At 39.9% G+C, this 25,005-nt stretch overlaps 1 protein-coding gene and 2 long non-coding RNA genes across 10 annotated transcripts; all 3 read left to right on the top strand.

Moving 5' to 3' along the window:
- Positions 1 to 378: 378 nt before the first annotated feature.
- On the top strand, positions 379 to 8,631 carry LOC131239424 (uncharacterized). Of its 5 annotated transcripts, XR_009168224.1 has the most exons (7): positions 2,548 to 3,030; positions 3,858 to 3,962; positions 5,863 to 5,947; positions 6,099 to 6,181; positions 7,437 to 7,475; positions 8,206 to 8,273; positions 8,376 to 8,631. XR_009168224.1 is itself a non-coding variant. In XM_058237118.1 (4 exons), the coding sequence occupies exons 1-4, from the start codon at positions 2,902 to 2,904 to the stop codon at positions 8,443 to 8,445; spliced, it is 306 nt and encodes a 101-aa protein (XP_058093101.1). In that variant the 5' UTR covers positions 2,566 to 2,901; the 3' UTR covers positions 8,446 to 8,631. The 5 variants fall into 5 exon arrangements, 1 of the variants encoding a protein (XP_058093101.1); XR_009168226.1 differs by lacking the exons at positions 3,858 to 3,962; positions 5,863 to 5,947; positions 6,099 to 6,181 and adding an exon at positions 379 to 425 and having other exon boundaries at positions 2,944 to 3,030; positions 7,414 to 7,475; XR_009168227.1 differs by lacking the exons at positions 3,858 to 3,962; positions 5,863 to 5,947; positions 6,099 to 6,181 and adding an exon at positions 409 to 425 and having other exon boundaries at positions 2,944 to 3,030.
- Positions 8,632 to 16,287: 7,656 nt separating this feature from the next.
- LOC131241411 (uncharacterized) lies at positions 16,288 to 20,297 on the top strand. 4 transcript variants are annotated; one of them, XR_009169017.1, is made up of 6 exons: positions 16,289 to 17,391; positions 17,549 to 17,603; positions 17,726 to 17,993; positions 18,331 to 18,707; positions 19,551 to 19,641; positions 19,790 to 20,297. It is a non-coding gene; the product is annotated as an uncharacterized LOC131241411 (long non-coding RNA). The 4 variants fall into 4 exon arrangements; XR_009169015.1 differs by lacking the exon at positions 19,790 to 20,297 and having other exon boundaries at positions 16,288 to 17,391; positions 17,549 to 17,628; positions 19,551 to 19,743; XR_009169016.1 differs by lacking the exon at positions 19,790 to 20,297 and having other exon boundaries at positions 17,549 to 17,593; positions 19,551 to 19,742.
- A 527-nt stretch (positions 20,298 to 20,824) lies between these two features.
- Positions 20,825 to 22,894, top strand: LOC131241410 (uncharacterized). The gene is made up of 3 exons (XR_009169013.1): positions 20,825 to 21,099; positions 22,332 to 22,388; positions 22,546 to 22,894. It is a non-coding gene; the product is annotated as an uncharacterized LOC131241410 (long non-coding RNA).
- The last annotated feature ends 2,111 nt before the right edge of the window (positions 22,895 to 25,005 follow it).

The raw sequence follows: 25,005 nt of genomic DNA, 5'->3' as shown, positions 1-25,005 counted from the left end.
CCGTTTTAACGGCCGTGGGGCAAAGGGTCCCTAAAAAAAGAAAAAAAAAACCTTCCTCATTTCCGCTCTTTCGTCTCCAGCCGCGCGCTGACTCTCTCTCTCTCTCTCTACCTCTCCTTCTCCCTCTCCACTCCCTCAAGCTCTGCCTCTCCGCTTGCTCTTCCTCCCTCTCCCTCTCCCTCTCGCGCGCTCTCCCTCTCCCTCTCACTCCCTCTCTCTGCCTCTCTCTCTTCCTCTCCCGCGCTCTCCCTCTCCCTCTCCCTCTCCGCTCGCTCTCCATCTCACTCTCTATATCCCTATCTCTCTCTCTCTCAAAACCCTAGTCCTCTCTCTCTCTCTCTCTCTCTCTCTCTCTCTCTCTCTCTATCTCCTCGGCCTTCTGCTACAGTTCTGCCTTCTGCTGCTCGTGAATCTCGGATTCTCAGGTATGATGTAAAGCTTTTCTGCAATTTAGAATACCTGATTATGAATATGCATTGTCGAATCCCTAATTAGGGATTTGCATTGTCGAATCCCTTTTTAGGGATTGCTGCTGTTTATTTCATTCACTGTCCATTTGTTTGTCATTGATCTAACAATCGTGATCTTCCCAACTACATTTGCCCGCTTGTACTAACTGATAGCAGAGGAGGACACTACAGGTCCTGCTACAGTGGGCCCCACGATGACCCTTGCCATCCAGTTTTTGGCCTGTGATGGACGGCCAAAAATAGGATATAGCCAACTGTCCATATGCAACTCCTTGAAATCCATTGATTGGATGGAAAATGAAGGATATTTAAGGACAACATTTTCTGGCCACTAACCGAAGGTTTTGGATTTTCCCATTATTGAGATTTTTAGGTCATGTCAATGGCTTGGATCACCAAACCACAGGCCCAACTTGTTCAAACTGAAAACCACCTGAGAACTTCTGATATTCTCAGGTGGAGCCCTGTATGTTTGTGTGATGGAGCCCGATTTACCATCACATCCGTCTGTTTGGGCCCCTTTTTCACCAACATTTTTTTCAACTGAATACCAAATGAAAATAATGAGAACACTTTTGACTGGAATACAATTCATATAATCATTCAGTAAGTAACAGTACGATTGTATGATGGCGGCGATGTATTTCAGATATAAACTTAAATTAGACTCATGCATGTTGAGCTGCCCACAATTTGCCCATGAACAAGTTCATGAGATCCAAGCCATTCATTATCTAGGCCCCATTACATACTTTTGTCACACCATCTTCATCTGGGCTCCTTTCGTATGAGCATGTACGAGCATTAGACACGTCGTCGACAGTCCCTTGAATTGCTAAGTTGGCTGGATTTTCAAGTTGTTGGAATTGGCTTGGTCTATATTGTTATTATTATTATTGGCTGGAGAGCAGCATCATTATCTTTTGCTTTTTAGTCATTCGCAGTTCACACACAACTTCCATACAAGAAATTGCTGTCTGTGCATTCTATAATGTCATTCTAATTTGCTTCCATCTTTTACTTCTCTTTGGCTGTTGGAATATGCATTGAGAAATTAGTCATCATGCTTGCCATGTGGGTCCAATGCCTTGTAATCTGGACCATTTGTCATGCAGCCCACAGTATCCATTGGGTGCCTGGGATCTACGTTTTGAGTTGGGTTGAGAAAAATAATTGCATTTATATGGTTGGGTGATTATATTGCACACATGTGCCACTTTGGCACATGCTTGTTGTGTTAATAAAAGGAGTCTCTCACGGGGTCTGACTCCATGGCTCAGTGGTAGGCAGACTTTATTTCAACACTGAGATCATAGGATCGAGTGCTCATGTAGTTTGGGGTGTGTGTGTGGTGTGTGAGTGTCTTTTAAAAAAGAAATGGAATCTGTCACATATATGTGGCTTACAAAGCCATATTGCATTGCTAAAACCATCAACGCATATTAAAAAAATATAACCAGATGCAGCCTGGCTTGACTTTAACAGGGCCTATCACCTGTACCCATCCCAAAACCAACTAGACGGCTTTTAACCGGGTCCAAAAGGTGAGACCTGAGCCCTACCAGATTTTCCTAACATGTCCGAGATGGGACCTGGACCCATTAAAACTAGATCGGGTCCATTATCTGGTACGTATGTCCCAGATCAACGACGCCACAGAATCAGTTGGATTTTTGAGATTTTAGTCATCCTCTGGATGTCATCCAATCTAATAGGTCGATGCTATGATTTCAGTGGGCTATGCTACTCTTGGCTTCTTTTTTTTTTTTTTTTTAAAAAAAAAAACAAATCATGGGTTTTTTCTAGTAATTTAGTCAGTTCACATCTAGCAGCATTCTATCTGCGGTCACGAGGGTGTTAAAATCCCTTGATATACATTGATACACCATTCTTTAATGACTTAAGTTTTTAGGACAAGTGGGTGTTTGACATGGTATAGAGTTGAAGGTTATTTTCCCACTATACACCATTCTCTAATGGGCCATGCCATATGATGATCCCTTTTGCCATTTCCTTTTCATGGTCAAGAAGTGAGGTTTGCAATGAAAACATGATTGCATTTACAGGTACATGTGCCAATATAGTTAGGAGATTTTCAGTAGGTGGGCCACATTGTTTAAAACTTTTGGCCTAAAAATCAGGTTGTTTAACTCCTAGGTAGGCCATAATATGCCAAAAAAAAGAAGAAGAAAAGAATTGGCATAAAAAAGAAGTCATCTGTGGGTAAAGTGTAATGAGTACTTTGTTTCTTGTGCCACAAAAATCCCGCGGATAAAGTGTAATGAGTACTTTGTGAAACTACACATCCAAACAGCCCAACTGTCTTTTTAGTGGAAAACAATTTCCAAGCACGCATGGATTTTGTGTATCCAAAGATGCCTTAAAAAGCAAAACCCAACATCATTTACCATTTTTCAATTATTCCTTAATCATGGGTTCTCACTTTCCATTTGTCTTACTGTTCTTGCTACAGGTTGTGCCATACAAGAAAATACGACGAGTAGCTTTCGTAAACTCACTACCAAAATCCGCTGCTGGAAAGATCTTGAAGAGGGAGCTGGTCAGTCATGCTCTTTAGGCTCTTCTTCGAAATTATAATTCATTCTTTTTCTTGGAGACATGTGGCCATGCTAACAATCAAATGCATATATAGTTCTAGTAATTTTAATGAAGCTTCCATTCATGCAATTCTTCATTGTTTTCCAGTTGTAGCTTCCAACCATAGGAAATATAATGGGAGAGGTTTTTTCTTCCTTGTGGTTGTCTAGTCTTTGAAATTTTGTTCTAGTAATCATAGCTAATCACAGAAAAATGATTGGTGCAGCTGTTTATGAATCATTTTTAGATTTCCAGCCATTTTTTGCTTAAAACAGAATCCATTCCGAAATTGTCATTTTTTGTTTGATCTTGCAATTCATATCACACCCTTTCCGTTCACGTTGGCTTCAAATCTCAACTCATATAGTTATGTAAAGATAAGCATGTGTAAGGTTTATAGGGAAGCTTATTATTGTCTGATCATATTGCTGGTCTTATCAAATTAGAATAAACCTCCTACTTGCCTGAGTTTAATGATTCGAGGGAAGGGGTTTGCATAGTTGGGGCTTCTTTGCATTTTTTTAGAGGCAAGGATTTGAATCCTTTTAGGTTTCTGACATGGTCTATGATGTGGGCCCAAGGATCTATGTCACATTACGTCCCTTTTCTTGTGTGAAGGGGCACAGCTTGCTCCCTGCAAAAATGAAGTGCATTTTGGAACCTAAAGGATTTAAATCCTTTTGAATCTGATGAATGTGAACCGGTCCTTAGTTTCTTATTTACTACTAAAATTGTGAGATCTCCCTTATCAGACCACAATTAAACAATAAGATCAAGTTGATGCTGTAGGTTTCTTCAAGGCCCTGATACGGATCAAGGAACTGTCTCTGAAATTAGAGAGGCTATCAGAGAACAGAAGGAAATCACCGTTCAGCTGATCAACTACACAGAGTGGTAAGTTGCTAATGTAAGTACTTCCAGGTATGATGTCACTATACCATGTCAGTTCCATCATTTATTGCATTAGGAACTCAACTTTTACAGTTGCTTGTTATGTTTTCTATAAGATATCTATGAACTAAAGGTTATTTGTGTGTACTATTGACACCCTTTGGGGATAGTTCATTGGATCTATGAGGAGACAGCATTTGCTCCATTAATAAGTAGATACTAGGTTTTACCTTTGATGCTTTTCCATGTGCTTGACCTTTGAAATCTGGGAACTGCAGGGAAAAAGTTTTGGAATTTATTCCACTTGCAACCTATGCACGACCAAAAGGTGGCACTTTTTTTTTAATAAGCCATTGCTTATCAAACAAGATGGATTTGTATTTGTTCTGTAATTAAAACTAATATTGTTTCTTGACTTTCAAACTGATGCTGAATTTTTATTAGGGTGAACTTCAAAACTTCATTGGTGTGCAGGACATCCAACCTGTCCACTAGATGCATGAGCTTATGTTAAACCCCAGTTATAAAAAATATGCCCAATCCAACATAGGTGGACCACATAACAGGGAACAAGATGGGGGGGGGGGGGGAGGAACACCCACCTTTGACTTGCACTGGGGACCACATGAGTTGCAAAACAGCCTGATTTTTAACCAGATCCTTTCTTGCCAGATGAAGGGTCTGAATGGCCTGGATTTTATATAAACTATGTGGTGGGGGTAGCTGTCCACTCTCAACTTGTTTCCTGTGGTGCAGCCTACCTGAGTTTTGGATCAGTCCGATTTTTGGTACCATGGGGTAAATTGTGGTCATGCATTTGATGGACAGGATGGATGTCCTTAATAGGAAACAACATTGAGGACCAATCAAAACAGTTGTTGATAAATGGTGTTTGATTCCAAGAAATTTGTACTTGTGTATGCAGAACTAGATGTCATATTTGCAGCTTTTGGATTCCAGAGATTGTATCTAATATACGTGCTTATAATTGTTGCCTATCTCATGGCTTATACTTCATGTATTTTCTTCCCTCCTTTTCTCCTCTTTTGTCTTTGCTAATTAGATTAACAGTAAGACCTTGTCAACCCAACAACAATGCATTAAAAATTGGAGGCAGTCCTCATGGATCATGGCCACTCTCTTTGAATCTACTGTCTTGTCTCACAAGTTTCTATAATTATGCTATTTAATTATATTTCATTTCTTAACATCTGTAACTTGCTTTTTTGTCTATTTACTTTACTGATGGGAGTAGGTACATGTTTTTCTTAACTTGGGTTTCAATTGTTTCCCTATGGAGTGTAAATAATTTGAGACAGAAACAACCCTGGAAGCATATCTGATTATCAGTTTCCGTTTAATTTGGAATGAGAAAAAAAAAAAAAAATCATATGGCAGATCACATATTGTGATTTAAATGGAAGAATTTTGGATTCCCCATTTCCTTCCATTCTTAATCCTGACAAAAAGTGGAGTTGTTAAAACACACCAATAGACACAATACCCAAAAGAAATTGAAAAAAAAACACCTTTTCTCCTGGATTTTTGTTTTCAGTTGAATATTGCAATTATTGCTGGTGTCAACCAATATTTGTGAAATATTGCAAGTATCACTCCACACCATGTACTTGTACAACTGGCACTGTGCTGGCATATAGTGATAATTTCGATATAGCGATATATCAACATGTATCAATGACTACATTGGCGATACAAATCAATTTTTGTGATGCCCCTCTGTTTCGTATCACTGACCTGCAATACCAAAAGTATCAGTCCGCACCATTGATACATTGAATACTGTTCCATACTATTAGTACACAACCAAGTGAAAACTGGTTGACATACGTTCACAATATTATCAGCATATTTCATTACCATTGACACAGCAATTCCACTGCAGGCCTCCAGTTAGAGAAATAAGATCCCAAGTCGACTTGAAAGTAAGGCTATCAAAGGCTACTGAGTTAGTTGACAGGCATTTACAGGTAGAAGTATTGAATCTAATTCTACAGATCAATAATAGATTAGTTTTCTTTGAGAATTTTTGTGGGATCACTGCCATTTATCTTCTGGGTTCTGCATTGCAACTGTGGGAGGATTTGCCCTATGCATTTTAATGCAAGTTTTCTGTCACAGTCAATTCAAGTAGCAGAGAAAAAACCCAAAAGGTTGAGGGGCAGTTGTCAAAATCTCAGAAAGAATTCCTTCTGCATCAGCAGGTTTGTTTTCTCACATCAGCCTAGATTTAAATCTTTTCTTTTGTTCATTCCTTTCTTTCTTTCTTTCTTTCTTATTCTTTTTGTGAACATTATGATCTCGAATTTGTCAAGGATGTTTCTTATAAACAGAATTAGACATGTATTGAGTAACTATGTCGGTTGTGGCTAGTTTTATCACTTTAGTTACTTATCTGGGGGTCAGCAATCATGTCCTAGCAGTCACCACACTGACCATGTGGATATCAACATTGAAATCACTTGGGATCAATCCCATGGCTCAGTGGTAGGCAGTCTGAGATTCAACATTGAGGTCTCATGTTCAAGCCAGCTTCCCTACCATAGAAAAAAGAAAAAAAAGGAAAAAGATAGGAAAAACATTGAAATAACTTTTTCAAACCTAGCTTACCCAGTAGAAGAAAAACTTGTTCCATAGTATGTGAATGGATGACAATATATTTTTGTGAGAAGATTAATATTTGAAGTTCTTTACCAGTTGTTCCTTGCATGCCTTGCCATTAGCAACCACTTTGTTGAGTGATCGTGACTATTGTGGAGAAATAGAAGTTTATTCCATTATTATCACTTCTGCTGGTCACACTTGTTGAATATTGGCTTATTGTATTTGTTGCACATGCATAGGTCCTAAATGCTCTCAAACTACAGTAGATATTGTTTCAAATCAATTTTACTGGGTGTCCGATAAGTTGCAATTTAAATAATCTGATTGAATATCATTTACTCCAATGATGGTGGTGTTGTGCAGCAGAAACAAGCTTGTTCTATTTTTGAGTGGGTAACATGGTGTGCCATAAAGGCCGTTACGTAAACCACCATGCCTTCAAGTATGCCTTACAGGCTCATCTTCAATCTACCTGTAGATCATTTGAGCCCTTTTAATCCGCTTCTTTTATGGTTATTAGCAGCCAGCTTCCTGTCTTTTAGTGATTGCTGCATTCTCTTTTTTATCTATAAAAAGAAATGAGGAAAAAGTCTCCCTTAAGAGGGTTTATTGAGCATGCGGCATGGTGGTTTTAGCTTCTAGATGCTGTTCTAGGTTACATGCATGCACCATATTTTTTGATGTATTATGGAATTTTCTGAGATTGATATGAATTCTCACTACTTCATGAGAACAATCTCATCTTTTGTCAATTAAATGTTTCTAGTAACCCCTCTTCCCTGACAGTATTTTTCCTATGGAGATTTTCCTGAATTTCCAAAAAATTCACCAGGTTGATTTGCATTTACTCTCCAGGATTCAAAAGAAATGATCAAGGGGGTGGCAAGAGGAAGGGTAATTTCCCATGCCCCATTTTAAAATTATTATTGTTTTTTTTCCTGTGCATCTAGTTTATGTCATTTCTTGTTTCTTTTGGAGTTAATTAGGCAATTTATAAATGACTAGGTTGTTGATAGTTTGGGTAACTTATTTTATAAAAGCATCGTATTTTCCACAAATGTTTGTAAAATCTCAGACTTAAATAATGACAACTGTTAATTTCTCATGGAGCACTGCTAATGGCACTTGAGGGCACATGTGCCAACATCGGCGGGATGCGTGAGATCCAGGCTGTCCTTGTGTGGGCAACCATGTGGATTTCCTGGCCTAATGGACAGGACAATCCACTTATTTACGGAAATAAAGGATGGATATTGATAAGGGTCAACAAGTCACATTTAACATTTACATGTGGCAAAACCCTTTTAAAAAAACCATGTGGTGACCTGATACACGGACAAGCTTTGCTTTTAGGCTAGGGCGTGGTGGGGCCTAGCTGATAGCAGTCTGATTCTCACACATATGCCACCCATGCCAAAGAGTGTGCCCATGAGATTCCCAATGTGATTATGCTTGCATTTCTCTTGTTTCGTGCATTTCTTGTGTGAAATGAATTCAGTTTTCTATAACTACTGAAAAGTCAGAACAGCTACATTGCCATATGTAAAGCCTTTTGGACATACTAGGGTTCTTTGGAAATGGCAACTATTATCAGTTTGTTTGATCTATAACCCTGTAATTTTAGATTGCAATGAAAGAGCTTCGGGAGCGCAAGATACCATTTACGATCCATCGCTATTTGCCAGATGGAAGGTGAGATTTTCCTTCTTCTTCTTCTTATTATTATTATTATTAATAATTTCCCCTTTTCCTATGGCATGCATGCATGATGGTGTTAACACTGAAATATGGCAGTTACGAGGACTGGGGGGTTGATGAGCTGATTGTAGAAGACTCTTGGAAGAGGCAAGTTGGGGGTGACTGATGATGGCAAATCTCTCTACATCTCAACCAATCTCCATCCTATTCCTGTTAGGTTTCTACTAGGAAGAAAACTTATATTAGTCTTGTTCATGTTGTGTAGATCTTGACTGGTACCTCTATAGAACTAGTGTGTATGGTCTGTACAAACTTTGTTTCTCTTCATTTACACCTTGTGGCAGGTTAAATGATCTTAACTTATGGTTAACAGACATTTATTTACTTGATGTTGATTGATTTTATATGTTGACAACTCACTGGTAGGACACCGAAAGCTAGTTATGACCGTCCATCCATTCAGTGTGGAGCTAGGTTGTTTTTACTCATCTATGGTGGGTCCCATGCCATGTATGCGTCAAATATAGATGATGAATCCACACATGCCACAGGCACGAGTTGGTATGTTGTAATCATAATGTCAAAAGAAAATACAATGCTTTTGTTTTGCAAGACATGAATCCTTTGCAGGATTATAATCCCACCAGCCACGTTACTGTGAGAAAACAGAGCTGTGTTATTTCTACTTCTCATCTGTTTTTCCACTGAAATTACCAAAAAAAGGGGCAAAGGATACAAACCACGTTAGTTTTCTGCTACGGTTATAAACCATAGCTATAATTCCTACGGTTTTAATCCGTAGCTAAAAAAAATTAATGGTGTTGTAAGGGGCTCTATGGGGCCTTAAAAAATATATATGTTCTATCTAAGCCATCCATCTATTTAGAAATATTACTTTAAAGCATGAAATAAAAAATCAGCTAGATGGAAGACTCAAGTGGACCACACGGTAGGAAACATGGAGATTAAATCACATTTGCTTCCTTTGGTGTGGTCCACTTGGGCCTTCAATCTATCTAAAGTTTGGCATAATGAACTAAAATAATTTAATAAAATTAAGGGTCGGAATGGATAAACCAAATACATCATGGTGGGCCCCACGGAGCCCCTGTCAGGACCGTCCATGGTCCGTGCACGAATGGCGCCCAATTTTGGGCGCGCGCTCAAAACAGAGCCACGCCCAAAATTTCTTTCTCCCCCCACCTCTCTTTCTCTCTCCGTTCCCTAATCCCCCCCCCCTCCCCCCCCCTCTCTCTCTCTCCATTTCCCAATCCTCTCTCCCTCCCGATCTTTGCTCTCCAATGCATCTCTTGATGGGGTTTTCTCCCCAGGCTCGACCAATCGAGAGCCTCACTCGACCGGTCGAGGGTGGCACTCGACTCAAAGTCCAGCGACGAATTGATTTAATTTCTCCATGCTGCTCGACTAGTCAAGGAGTTTGCTCGACCGGTCGAGGCTCTACTCGACCAGTCGAGGACTCAGCTCGACCAGTTGAGGTTATGCAGATTCTAGTCCGATTTTGTGCGAGGTTTGGAAATTTGAGGAGGTTTTGGCACCCATGCGAAAGGGAGTTTCCTAAACTATAAATAGGAGGTACGTAGGGCTTTCTAGGTAATGCAAGAGGGTTTCATAAAGCTTTACAAGAGTTTGCTAAAGGGTTTAAGGCTATTAAAGGTGTGAGAGAGAGAAAGAAAGAGAGAGAGGAAGCTTGTGGAAGGGAGGTTATGCTCATACAGGTGATCTATTGTGCACTCGATATCTCAGCGCTTCTATGTCCTCGTAATCGGTGAGATCTCTCCGTTTTTCTTTATTCTCTTATTGTTTATCCACTCCTGCATGAGTGAAGAAGGTTTGATCCAAGCGGTGTGTGCTTGTGATCGGTTGTAACGTTCTGCTTCATAGTGGATTGTTGATCTGGACGAGGTCCCGTGGTTTTTACCTCTTTGAAGGTTTTCCACGTAAAAATCTCTTGTGTCGTGTGATTTATGCTTTGATTTATTTCATTGCTTTATTATATCCCATAATTCTGGTGTTTTGGGAGGCGAGATCCTAAGGTTTTTGTGCAAGGCCCCCAAGAAAGTGGTATCAGAGCTAAGTTCATTGAACGGAGTGAGATCAGTTCTGAATTATGGAAGGTGGCTCATCAAGGATGATCAGCCTCAATGGTTCTAACTGGACCATATGGAAGGCTAAGATGGAGGACTTACTTTATTGCAAGGACTTATATTCTCCAATTCAAGGCATATCAGCAAAGTCAAAGGATATGACAGATGATGATTGGAAGAAATTGGACCGGAAGGCGGTGGGGTTTATTAGACAATGGTTGGACGATTCCGTATTCCATCATATGTCTATAGAGACCTCAGCTGCTAGCCTATGGCTGAAACTGCAAGGGCTGTATGAGAGGAAGACAACCAACAATAAGATTTTCCTGATACGACGACTTGTGAATCTCAAGTTCAAAGATGGTGGTTCTGTGGCTGAGCACATGAATGAGGTCAACAATATTTTGAACCAACTCTCCACTATGAAGATGGTCTTGGATGATGAATTACAGGCTTTACTATTACTTAGCTCATTGCCTGATAGTTGGGAGACATTGATGGTGTCTCTAAGTAACTCCGCGCCAAACGGAAAGGTATCCATGGAACAGGTAACAAGCTGTCTCTTAAATGAAGAGACATGGAGGAAGTCTCAAGGGTCTACTCAGCAAGAGGCCCTTATGACACAAGAACGGGGGAGAGGAAAGGGCAGAAAGGCCTAAGATAAATCAAGAGGCAAGTCGAGCACCAGGAAGGATGTTGAATGCCGGAATTGTGGCAAGAAGGACCACTATAAGCATGAATGTCGTAAGAATAAGAACGACAAGAAAGGAAAAGGAAAGGAGAAGGAAGATGAATCAGATTCTACTGCGGTCGCTTCTGATGGTGACAATGTAGTCATTCTTTTTGTAGATTATGATGTTTGTCTCACGGCTACGAGTCAGGACACCGACTGGGTTATAGACTTGGGAGCCTCATTTCACGCAACTCCACATGGGGACTTCTTTACAAGCTACAAGTCAGGTGACTTTGGAACCGTGAAGATGGAAAATTTTGGCGTATCGAAGATTCTAGGGGTCGGTGATATTTGTGTGAAGATCGATGTGGGCTGCACATTGATTCTCAGGGATGTAAGGCACATTCCAGACCTTCACCTCAACTTGATGTTGACAGGAAGGTTGGATGATGATGGCTATGAAAGCCGATTTGTTGGTGGGCGTTGGAAGCTCATCAAGGATTCATTGATCACAGCCAGAGGAAAGAAGTGTACACCCTTTATAAGGCAAGTGTCAGTGTGTACGAGGGTGAGTTGAACGCAGCGGAAGATTCAACTATTGACATGTGGCACAGGCGTCTAGGCCACATGAGTGAAAAAAGGCTTCAGGTACTAGCGAGGAAGCGGCTCCTTCCAGACATGACAAGTATACCTCTCAAAACCTGTATTGATTGTTTATCAGGGAAACAACATACAGTTTCATTTGTTAAATCTGCTTCTCATATTAATAAAGTGCATACATTAGATTTGGTTTATTCTGATGTTTGTGGTCCTATGAGGACAAAAACCTTGGGTAGGGCATTGTATCCAAGAATTGCCCGTTTAGGAGTGAGTTCATTCAAGTTGAAGGATCTAAAAGTGGAAGGCTTGAAAGGCATGTTCTTAAAACCAAGTTGGGTGAAATAGGAGAAGAAAGAACCCTGTTCCTGGTTTTCATGTAGTAGTAGCTGGATCCTTTGGAACCACAAGAAAAATATAGGATTCCAACCTAGCACTTTGTGAGGATTGCAGGACAACAATCTTGAAGCATCTGCCTCATGGCATACCTTCTTTTTCTTTTTCTTTTTTAAATTCATTGAACATGAGATTTACAGGTAATCGGGCTGGCCCAACAAAAAGATAAACCGGGCCATGCCAATCATGTAAAGCATCTATGCAATGTACAAAAACAGCATAAAAGGCCTAACGAGAAGAAATCCAGACGGAAATGGATGAAATCTGGCCATTTCATCAAACAGATAGCATGCCATTTCATCCAGCCATTTCAACAAACAATTAGCATGTATCAAATCTAAAAGACAAAAAAAGAGAAGAAGATATCAAACCTATGGAGAGGAGCTTCACGGCGTGTGTTTCTTCGGGTAGGAGCTTCACGGCTGCTGCAATGGAGAGAGATAGAACCAACGGCAGAGATGTTGGGGCCTTGCACAAAAACCTTAGGATCTCGCCTCCCAAAACACTAGAATTATGGGATATAATAAAGCAATGAAATAAATCAAAGCATAAACCACACGACACAAGAGATTTTTACGTGGAAAACCCTCAAAGAGGTAAAAACCACGGGACCTCGTCCAGATCAACAATCCACTATGAAGCAGAACGTTACAACCGATCACAAGCACACACTGCTTGGATCAAACCTTCTTCACTCATGCAAGAGTGGATAAATAATAAGAGAATAAAAAGAAAAACGAAGAGATCTCACCGATTACGAGGATGTAGAAGCACTGAGATATCGAGTGCACAATAGATCACCTATATGAGCATAACCTCCCTTCCATAAGCTTCCTCTCTCTCTCTTTCTCTCTCTCACACTTTTGATAGCCCTAAACCCTTTAGCAAACCCTTGCAAAGCTTTAAGAAACCCTCTTGCATTACTTAAAAAGCCCTAGGTACCTCTTATTTATAGTTTAGGAAACTCCCTTTCGCATGGGTGCAAAAACTGCCTCAAATTTCCGAATCCCGCACAAAATCGGACTAGAATTTGCGTAACCTTGACTAGTCGAGCAAAGTCCTCGACTGGTCGAGCAGCACGGAGAAATTAAATCAATTCGTCGCTAGACTTTGAGTCGAGCACCACCCTCGACCGGTCGAGTGAGGCTCTCGACCGATCGAGCCTGGGGAGAAAACCCCATCAAATCTCTCCTTTTTGACTCAGGAAAGATCCGCCTTCTTCAAGCCAGCTAGTTTCTACAAACCTCAAACATGTCCTTGAGCAATGCCTTGGTCATCATGTCTGACCTATTATCGTCCATGTGGACCTTCTCAAGCTGTAACATCTTCTGTTCCAAAGTATCTCTGATCCAGTGATACCGAATCTCTATGTGCTTCGACTTAGAGTGTTGACTTGGATTCTTGCTCAAGTGTATAGCACTTTGACTATCGCAATAGACCACGTGTTGCTCCTACTTCATGCTAAGTTCCTATAGGAACCTCTTCATCCAAAGCATCTCTTTACATGCCTCTGTGACTGCAATATACTCGGCCTCTGTCATCGACAATGCTACGGCCTTCTGTAGCTTACTTTACCAAGAAACCGCTCCCCCTGCAAACGTGAACATGAACCCCGATGTAGACTTCCTAGAGTCTATGTCGCCTGCCATATCTACATCTGTGTAGCCCTCTAACACAGGTTTTTCACCACCATAGCATAAGCTCAACCTGGATAAGCCTCTTAGATACCGCAGTATCTACTTCACCGTTGCCCAATGCTCTTTGCCAGGATTGGCAAGATACTGACTAACAACACCAACCGCATATGCTATGTCTGGGTGCGTACACACCATAGCATACATGAAACTTCCTACAGCTGACGCGTAGGGTATCTTCTGCATCTCTTCCACCTCTGCCTTCGTCTTGGGACATTGTCTGTTGCTCAATATGAAGTGACCATCCAGTGGAGTACTGACCGGCTTCGTTGCATTCATATTAGACCGTTCTAGGACTTTTTTAATATACCGCTCTTGTGACAGCCAAAGCTTCCTGCTGCTTCTGTCACGGGTTATCTCCATTCCTAGGATCTGCTTAGTTGGGCCCAAGTCTTTCATCGCGAACAACTTACTCAACTCCTGCTTCAGCCTGTCAATCTTCTTGATGTCTTTTCCCATGACGAGCATGTCATCAACGTATAACAACAGAACTAAGAAATCACCATCTGAGAACTTGCGCGTGAACACACAGTGGTCCGACTCCGTTCTGTCATACCCATGCTTCAACGTAAACGAGTTGAACTTCTTGTACCATTGTCGTGGAGCTTGTTTCAGCCCATACAAACTTGGCCTCAGCGTACACACCATATGCTCTTTGCCCTTGACTTCGAAACCCTCTGGTTGGTGTATGTAGATCTCTTCTTCCAGGTCATCATGGAGGAATGCAGTTTTAATATCTAACTGCTCTATCTCCAGATCCATGCTAGCCGTCAACCCAAGCAACATCCGTATAGATGTCATCTTCACCACTAGTGAGAATATCTCCTCGAAGTCTATACCTTTCCTCTGACCAAACCCTTTCACCACAAGTCTAGCCTTGAACCTCGTCTGTGAATTCTTCTGCTCAACTTTCTTTCTGAACACCCACTTGTTGCTCAAAGCTTTCTTACCCTTAGGCAGTTTTACTATATCATAAGTGTGATTCTTATGCAAATATTTCATCTCCTCTTGCATAGCTTTCAACCACTCCATCTTATGCTCATCAGTTAGGGCCTCAGAATAATCTTTTAGCCCTCCCCCATTAGTAAGCATAATGTACTCATGCGGCGAGTACCTCTTGGATAGCTATCTATCCCTAGATGACCTCCTCACCTGTGGCTCAACAGGTGGATCAAGTGGGGGCTGCTCCCCCGGTCCATCTTCTGTAGGAACTCCCTCGTCCTCTGCACCTTGTTGTACTCCCCCGTCATCAGGCACCACGGGAGGAATAACCGGATCCATGTCCTCTATCTCACCTAAACTAGGCTGGTTCTTCTCTGGCTTACCAATGTCTTCTATACACTGATCTTTAAAGAAAACCATGATTCTGCTCCTAACGAGCTTCTTCTCGATCGGATCCCACAATCTGTAGCCGAATTTTTCATCACCGTACCCCAAGAACACAAACTGTCTGATCTTCATATCAAGCTTGGACCTCTCGTCCTTTGGTACGTGAACGGATGCCCTACAACCAAACACCCTGAGATGACTGTACGATGGATCTTGTCTAGTCCACACAACGGGGCTGATGGAGACCTGCTTATCAAATACACTGCCGTGTGCATTGCTTCTCCCCAGAACGTCTTGGGCAACTTCGCATGGGATAACATGCATCTGATTCTCTCAACAATGGTGCGATTCATTCGCTCAGCCACACCATTATGCTGGGGGGTCTTGGGAACCGTCTGTTCATGCCGTATACCCAGGGACTTACAATACTCATGAAAGTCACCGATGTATTCACCACCATTGTCAGTGCGGATGCACTTCAATGATCTACCTGTCTCTCTCTAGACTTCATATCTCAGGGCCAAACTGTCTATGTCTACTTTCCCTAATCTTATTACCTACTAGTGCGGCGAATGCATTCATTTAATCATATCCATCCTTGCATTGCCAATCATCCATCTTGATATCCTCATTTCAGTTACACTCATCCTATGAACATGCTACTCCTTGAATGCCCAGCATTGTGTCCCATAAAGCATGGCTAGTTACACTGCAAGACAGCCATGCAGAATAGACAGTATCATGTAAACTAAACTTTTTGCAGTCACACTAACAGAAATTAAAAGAATAGCCAAGTGATTTATAAAGCACATTTGATTTTTAGATTTTTTATTGTATCTCTATTTTCCATCCAACATGAACCACCTGATTGACGGTTTGGCATTCCACCCAGGTGGGTCTATTGGGACATGTGGATGCGTGTGAGGTGGTGGGTTTTTTGAATGTGTACCATCATGTATACTAGTTTAGAAGAGAAATGCAACAAACAACAGAAAAATTCCAGCTATTGGTATGAATCAGTCTCATTTTTAAGACATTTATCTTTACACTGGCCCTAACTTTTGTACAAGTTTGACATACTAAGGATGTGGCAGGTTGGTGAGAAGAACATCAATGCATGCTATGTTGGCATTAATCGGCAGTAGGTTATGAGTTTTCTATGAAAAATGATTTTATTTATATAAATCAAAATTGATTGCATGCATCTAGCAATACATTAACTTGTTTTGTAGCAACATCTTTCCAAAAAATATACTAATGCATAGTAAATCTATACCATAAAAGGTAACCCCACTACCAAGATCATATCATGTAAAAAAATCAGGTGGGTTTGATCATCAAGTGTCATCTCACACACATTAGAATCAATGAACAACTGATAGACTGACTAAACATTCATTCATGTTCTAATATTGATGAGTCCATCAGCCATATTTTAATTAGATAGGTGATCTTTATGGTGGGACCTATCATTTTCATGGTATAGATTTTCTTCACATGTGCAATGTTGGCAATAAAAATAATGTTGCATAAGTTATCATATTACAGACTACCTAGCCGGGACGAGACTGATATTGATAGTGATGAAATAAAAATTTGAGAGAGCAAACCTTTATGCACACACCAAGCTTGCGACTGCAGATGCAGCAAATTAGCAGGTTTCTTTCCCTAGTAACAGCCTCCTGATAGAGAAGCATTAAATACAGTTAAGGACTTCACATGAGAACAACAGTGTACAAAGTAAACAACTCAGATAGGTTGTAAGCTCAGTGCATCGTGCTAGACCGTTTAGCCAACACAGAACCATGAAAGAAACATTCATATCAACAATTCTAAACAAACACATACCATGATGAGCAGCAACAATCTCGTCATGTGCATCTTTCCTGAAAGTTGAAACCCTTGAAGAAGTAGCAGCAGCAGCAGTTGCAGCAGCAAGCACAGCCTGAGCTTCTCTGTGCCTTCTCTCTTTCCTACCCTGTTTCTTTGCTTCCTTGACCTCATAGAGGAACTGTTTGGCAAGTACTGCATCGCATCTTTGTTTCCTCAGTTGCATCTAATGGCTTTTGGGAGATCATTTAATGTCTGTGTTGGCCAAACGGTGAGTTGTGTACTTTTCATTCATTTTCTGAGAGACATTTTTAGAATGCTTAATGGTTAATTACAAGAGTTTTCCTATAAAACGTATTAGTAATGGCTTCTTCTACTACCATCTGAGGACCTCAAAGGCCCAACTAACTTGAGATTTTTATATGCAGGCCGATGTATTTTTAGCCCCACAGATCAATGTTGCCACTGCAAGGTTCAATATTGAAATGGTAAAGCTTTTAACTATTTATTTTATCTTTGTTTTTTCCTGTTCTTCATAAATAGTTTGATGTCTTAGCCTCCTGTCATTACCAGCTATTTTTGTCATTATTTGTACATATGTCAATCTCATGAGTCTTACTTTTTGTAATTTTCTTACCCTTGTAGTGATTATCAGAAGCAGTGGGCCATCATTGAAAGATTACCCTTGTAGTGAGTCCAGGTACATGTTTGCTTCCCTTATGTTGGTATTTTCTTCTACCTTTCCTTGTAATGCTTTCGATTACATTTTCTTTCTCGGGGTTTGCTAATTTTTCTATTATAATCTTATATCAGACAATATAGGAAATAGTGGCGGCAGGTGGAGAAGAACAGAGTGTGTGCTATGTTAGACCGAATGGCTTTTGGGAGATCATTTAATGTCTGTTGCTGTTTCAGTCCTGTTTTGAACCTTAGATATATGTGGGACAGCATTTGATCCTCTATGCGCCATGGCGACTGATTTCGAGCTGCGAATTCAAAAGCAGCTCGAACAGTGTCCCTCTATGAAGAAGAAAAAGAAAAAAAGAAAAAGCCAAGCAAAACAAAAGCAATACCAGTCAGCAGCAACATAGTAAGCAGAAACCTTCTGTATGCACAAAAGCTGAAGAAGTTGAGCTCAATTATGAAGTTAATGTCATGGCTCCTAATACTTCAGTTTTGACATGGACATTGAGTTTTCTAATCATCCAATGGAATGGAAAGGTCCTATTTCTTTTTTCCTTCTGGGGTATAACTTCCCCATTTCATTGAAAAACATGGTATTAACTAAGTGAAAACTATGGGTTTATAGCTTCTCCCTCTTAATCACATGAATTATATCCTTGTGCTGTCACTTTTCATGTTTTTCTATGTATACATGATTGGATCTCTAGGTTTAAGGATGTTTTTTGCTGCTCTGCCATGTGTAGGATATCCAAACAAGGCAAAGGATGGGCCACACAATGAAGATCGTGTTCCTTGAAAATCAGTCCATTCAGAATATTCAGGGGAACCCCACTTAAAAACAGTTAAAACTGTGAGTTACTGCTACAGATTCTCCAACTCATGTGCAAAGTCGCCAGGGACTTGGATTGGCACCATCTTCTGACTTTTATAAACATCTTAGCCTCTTCTACTTGGGTTCCTCTTCTTATTCACTTCTATAGATATGTATTAGTTTCTCTCTGTTATAATTTGGGATTGGATTTTATTTTTTTTTTCCCCTTCATTTGGTGCATCATATGCAGATATTGGAAGGACTTCTTAAATTGCCAGAGAACAGGGAATGTGCTGACTGCAAAATCAAGTAGGTATCTTGGTTGAATTGTGATAATGAATGATCTTTTAAGAAGCTACTTGTAACTCTTTTTGCATTTACAATGTTTACATCATCAACCCTCTTTGCAATTATAATTTTTTGTTTTGTTTTTGTTTATGCCACAACATTAGTTGGGAATGCATGCTCATGATTGTATCCTCTACAGCTTGCAAGGCACTTGATATAGGAGATGTAGAGCTATTATTATAGCTCGCAAATGTTTCATGCAAATTAATCCTTGTGTCTAGTTCCTGCCCAAACTCCACCTGTTAGTTACATGCATGAAACAGGATTTGTAAAGCTGCCTCCAAATATCTGGGACAAGGTTATGATGATTCTGATGATGATATGGTTCCCACTTGTGCTCAGTTACCATTCTACAATGCCATTGAAAATGAAATATGAAACATTTTTTTTTATCATGGTTTTTGGCAATTTTCATGCTAAGAAGGTTCTTTTAGATTAAGTATATTGAGAATCTACTGGAAGCATGGTTAGATTCTCATCCAAGATGAGCTGGCACTATAGATGTCTCATATTTCATTCTTAAAAAAGTTGTCTCATATTTTTGGTCCTACTGCGTGCATATGGATGGCTCGCCTGAGATGGTACTACTGCATCTAATTTTTTTTTTTTGATGTAATGGATGATGGCTTGTGTATTGTTACTCTCAGCCAATACTTAAGAAGTTTTGTTTCACGAGCTGCACAGTATGTGCTTTGTGACCAAGATTTTTAATCACAACTTGATCTTCAAGACGTGCTAAACCTGTGTTGATATATGTTTCGGGATACATTCGTTGTGAATAAATTTGGCTCATCTTCCGTGCAGAGGTCCGCGATGGGCAAGTGTCAATGTGGGAATCTTCATCTGCATGCAGTGTTCTGGAATCCACAGAAGTCTAGGAGTACACATTTCAAAGGTGATATCCCCTATTTCCATGGTTTACTGTAGATTAAGCCCAGTTTCGCTGCAAGAAAGGTTATGGAATCTTATGTTGTATCAGTTCTGCATGTTCAAAATATTGGAACTCATCTTCAATCATTTTTCCTCTTCTTTTTTTTTGATAGTTCTTCCTTCAATTTACTGAAGCTTCTTCCAGTGAAGGGAACACCATCCTTAATGCTTGGTAACTTAGCCCCTTAGGAGCTCCTAACATTGAAATCACCCTCCTTGGTAGCTAAACCTCTTTTCAGGTCTTCTATATAGGTTATTGATTTTTGAGCTTGTACCATTTCTTGCTTCTTCCACTAGTGCCGTCAGCTACACCTATGCAATTAAAGCAAGGCCTAAATGTTGTTTAGGGAGTAAAGCTTCCATGAATGACTGATTCTCCTGGTGATAGCCGGTTTCTCGAATAGATACCCCACCTAGTTGTAGCTCTTTCTGAACTCCTGTATCAAAGTTATGATTTCAAATCCACTTTGTTCCATAGAGACTAAAATCCACTTGATTTCAAATCCGCATTGCCAAACCAGCCTTTATAGTTTGGATCAAGAGAATACTTTGGAAATGAATTCTGACTATATGGAAATTGAGTTAGCCACTGTTAGTGAAAAAACAGCTGTGAATTTGATTTTCATTTCCAAGGATTTTCTCAAAAAAAGGCAGTAGCAAAACTCTGTTTTAAACCCAATCATCATCATAATAGTCACTCACATTCAGGTTGTCTGTTGCAGTTTTGGTAATGCTGCTGAAACTTCCCATAGAATGGTGCTGGAAGCTTTCTCTGGCTCCATATCCAGATACCGAGAAATAGAGAAATCTTTGTAATATTTTCTGACCTAATAAATTTAAAACTCTGCTGATCGATGACTGTAATCATCATTGATTTACATTTACATTGGTGCACTGATCCAAGAACATCAGTTATGTGTTTCCTATGCTTTTGTGTGCATAAAGTTTTGTTTCTTTCCAGCATTGATGTTAAAATTTCATTTTCTAATGTTTAGGAGTTTGTAGGTGAGAAAATTAAGGATGAGGTATTGGCAGAAGATCAGACAGATGCCTTCAAGTTATTTCTATGCGATTTAGGAGTGTGGTCCTTCTGTTCCTTCCATGTCTTGTTACCAACTATAGAAAACATAATTTGTTTCTGCAGGATTTCATCAAAGAAAAGGTCAGGGAAGCAAAAAAAGCATAGCGGGAGGTATTTAAACTACAACACAGCTTTTAGTTTTGATTGGACAATTTACGGAACTGTTCACATTCCCAAGTTTTGAATACCAATATGGTTCCTGCCCATAGGCAAGGGATGCTCGCAAAAAGGCTGTTGAAGAAATGGATGAGGAAACGAAAGCACCTGACATATGAGAACATGAGGTTTTACAAGTTCTATCCAGTGCAGACACCAGATGCACCTGACATATCCCAAGTGAAGGTGAGGCTTCACTACTAGTGTTGTATATCCTTAAACTCTGAGGGAACTTTAAATCATGTGATTGATTCTCTCTTGTTCCTGGTGACCAAGGACTCGAGCTCCATGTTAGTTAAAAGTAGCCCTGCCATGGCTACGCGAGAGTAGGTTCTCGAATCTGATGCCCCCATACATGGCATGTGCACACAAGATCCATGACATTGATTGGGTGGGTCCTGTGTGTGTGTGTTGTGGCCTATAAGGCCATCCAATCAACAGGCCACATGCGCATCGAATGTGTAATTCCTTCTACCCATCCTTCTTTTGGTATATGGTGTCCATTTGATGGTTGGACCAGCCTGATTTTCATACTGGGGCACAAACATGGTGGACCAATTGACAGCGAAGGCCTTTAAAACATGCTAGATTGGAAAGTTTTAGGAGAGGCTTGACTAAGTGAAGTATTGTTTATTTAGAAATGTGAATGTAGGATGCGTTGTATGATTTGATTGCTATTTGTAATAAATGCATCATTTTTTTTTTCCTGATTGCATTTTATGTACTATTCTTATCAGCATTAATTGTATTAGCTTAGATGAGTTGATCAATCACAGCAGGTTCTTGCAATGGTAACAAAAATCATTGTTATAATTTTAAAAAAACTTCGCTACGGGTAATGCTATTGTTCAGAAAACCGTAGCTATTGCTAACATTGGCATATTGCTATAGCTGTACGTTTCGCTACAGAGAGTATATATCCGTAGCGAATGATGAATATTGCTACGTATTTAAACCGTAGCTATAGGTTTTGACCTTTTGTTCACACCAATTGCTGCGGTAATACCACGGGCTATACCGTATTAGTATTTAGCTACGGTTTTCATCCGTAGCTTTTTGCCCGTTATGGTAGTTCTTCCTTGCTTCTTGTGCAGAACAAGGCTGAAATGCGGCCAAGGCAGGGAAGAAGAAATGATGTGGTGTGGTTCTATTTTTCTTTTTTCCTGTGCGGTTTTGGCGTCATTCGCATTCTAGGATCTATGTTTGTTACTAGTGGGATTTTTTATTGAACCCAAGTGAACTTGACATTTGAATGCAGCAATTAGAAAAAGCATTTTGTTCAATTTAGCTGTGCACATTAAAAAAGAAAAAGAAAAGGAAAAACAACATTTAAGTCTTTAGCAAATCTTTATTTTTCACCAATTTTACACTTGAAGGTTATCTTTCTCATTTGCATGATAATGCATTTCTATGGACAGCTGCTTTGGAAAGTGGACCTTGTTTGATCAACTTGGCAGTGGAGCTTGTTTAGATGGGTATGTTTGTGGCTGTGGTAGCTACTTTCCAGAAATCTGAAAATTGTCGTTTGTACTGAACCTATAGCTTTAATATGTATTTTGATGCAATATTGAGTTTAATTCCAATCTGTAACTCTGATACCAATTAATTTCTTTTTGCTATTTTGTTTTGCAGGTTTTAGACATGGATGAATGGGAGCTAGATCGATGGATCTTATTTATTTATTTATTTTCTTTTTGAAACTATTCAATTTATTATGGCAAATATTATTCACGGCAGTTCGATGCATGTGAAAGGGCCACATAGGCATGTATTTTTTTATAGGAAAACAATCACTAGGCACAATCTACTTCCTAAGAGGAATGTGAGATCAGGTGGGCCTTGACCAAAAGGGTCAATGATAAGGTCCATCATTTTATGAGTTGGAGAGGCAGAACTCATAAAATGGGACTCACTGTGAGTAGGGCATCTATTTTGTGTCATTTCCTCTTTTTTTATTATAAACTGAATGTTTGCAATCTAATGAGCCTGTACATCTGAAACTGCTGGCAACATGAAGCTGCCATAGGCAATGGAAAAGAGAGCCTAACCGGCAAGGCATAGGGAAAAAAATAAAATCAAATCACAATTATAGATGCGTTTACAAATGCATATGCATTATGGAATTAGGAGCAAGTACATGTTGGTTAAGTTGTGATTCTGGAGCCACCAAACACACTCCCTTCAATCCAGCTATGTGCCTAAATGCTAATTGAAGTGTTAGTAAAGTTAAACCAGTCCCACATGGATCAAGACATTTGAGTTTAAACATCCTTTGCATCCAAAAATTCAAATACCACAACGTACCGCTAGAAAGGCATACAAACTGTCGGTAAATCCCGCATGAAGCGGCGGCCAGGACAACCGCCAGTAAATCCCACATGACTGCCGGTAAAGCCTTTACCGACGCAGGCTTTACCGGCTGTTATCTGACCGCAGGCAAAGGCTTTGCCGGCAGTTTTGACAGCTGGTAAAGACCAGTTTTCTTGTAGTGTGAACAAATTCTTTTGCAGCATTAGGCTGACTACCTATGACTGATTGTAGACAATCAGTTCTCAGCTGAAAAAGTTATTGATGGCATATAGAAGAGCTGGAACAGCGAGAAGGACATTGTTACGAGCTGCCTGCAAGAAACCAAATGCAGAACTTCAGAAATGTGGATTGCACAGTGGTTTAAATGATTGGTAAGAAATGTGGATTGCATTTGGAGCTCTGTTGTTGCTGAGCTCCTTCAACAACAACCTGTCCATGTTCTGCCAAGCATGAGGACTATCTATAGGGCTATCATGATATTTATGGGCTGGGATATGTGGGCAGGGGAGTTCTTCCTTATCGGCCAGAGTTGCAGCCTTGTCTGCAGGCTGAGAATGTTGTAATGAAGGTTATTACCTTCAAGAACCAGCTGGTTGACGTTGGGACTCCTTCTGCGGGGTCCGAAAATGTTTAATGGCCCGGGATTATGTAATTGATTTTCAAATAAGATGCCCCAAGAAGCAGAAAAAGTACAATAGATAATGTGCAGATGTTGTTATCAAATCTCTTGGTAAGTTTAATATCGTTTGATGAGTAAGAAACAGATTCTATAGATATTGTTTCTCCCCTTTTCACTGTATGCCATTTATGATTAATGGACGTACCCAGATGGTATTTTTTGCATTTGGGTAGGACTCGACAATAAGAAGATTGAAAAGTGTATGGGAGATCCAAGTGCTTAATCCTGTTCTTAAAGAAGAGCAAGATGCCCAAGTTGGTATCGCTTGTTATAGATTTGCTTTTCTTGGAATTTTATGATGTTTTACTGAGGATATGCTTTTGTCGCTCTCTCTCTCTCTCTCTCTCTAACATGCAAGTTGGGCCTAGGTCTAACGTACGTAATTGCAATGAAGCTAGAGAGAGGTGCTGTTTCGAAGGATATTTGTTCGGGTTTCGAGGAAACTACTGAGCCACCTGTTTGTTTGAGTGATGGTGAGCTTCAAAAATATTCTAATGTCTAGTTTTTGAAATATAGCATTTGGATGCTCAATTCAATAGAATTGTAATGTTTCAATTTAATAATATGGAAGTGGCCTAACTCAAGGAGTAACTTGGATCATTTCAAGTTCAACTTGAAAAAGTATGCAATTGCAGCTAGGGACTGGCTATCATCACGATTCATGAATTAAATTTCTTAACATTTGTTTCAATCATTTCTTTTGTGTTTAAATTTTATTTTATGTTTTATGTTTTATTTTTTTGTTTAGAAATTCCGTCCAACTAAGCATCCAAATGCACCCTAACTCTATCTTGCGATGTGGTATTCTAATTTGCAAAACAAGTCCCTAATGTAGGTATTTCTTTGTCATACAAACATGGAGACATACATATATGGATGGGTTTCCTATTCTGTCTTGCTAACACACACACGCGCGCATGTATTGGCCAACATGTTTCTATTTTGGAATTTGAAAATTTGAGCTGTTCCTTTCATTTCAAGGAGCCACAGGCGTTTTTCTTGCCACACACACTATCTCTCTTCTTTTGAGATTTGCACTTAAAGTGCAATTCATAGTACTGTTCCATAAAAAAAGATTAAAAAAAGCGTCCATATCTTTATAT

The sequence above is a fragment of the Magnolia sinica genome, chromosome 3 (assembly GCF_029962835.1).
Source record: "Magnolia sinica isolate HGM2019 chromosome 3, MsV1, whole genome shotgun sequence".
Classification (NCBI taxonomy): domain Eukaryota; kingdom Viridiplantae; phylum Streptophyta; class Magnoliopsida; order Magnoliales; family Magnoliaceae; genus Magnolia; species Magnolia sinica.
This window is presented reverse-complemented; position numbering and strand designations above follow the sequence as displayed.

What these genes read in the sequence shown, in the direction of transcription:
- LOC131239424 (XM_058237118.1), top strand. Translation starts at nt 2,902, where the DNA reads ATGGGTTCTCACTTTCCATTTGTCTTACTGTTCTTGCTACAGGTTGTG. An exon ending in AGGGGGTGGCAAGAGGAAGG is followed by an intron (nt 7,476 to 8,205) that starts GTAATTTCCCAT and finishes CTGTAATTTTAG; the next exon opens with ATTGCAATGAAAGAGCTTCG. An exon ending in CGCTATTTGCCAGATGGAAG is followed by an intron (nt 8,274 to 8,375) that starts GTGAGATTTTCC and finishes GAAATATGGCAG; the next exon opens with TTACGAGGACTGGGGGGTTG.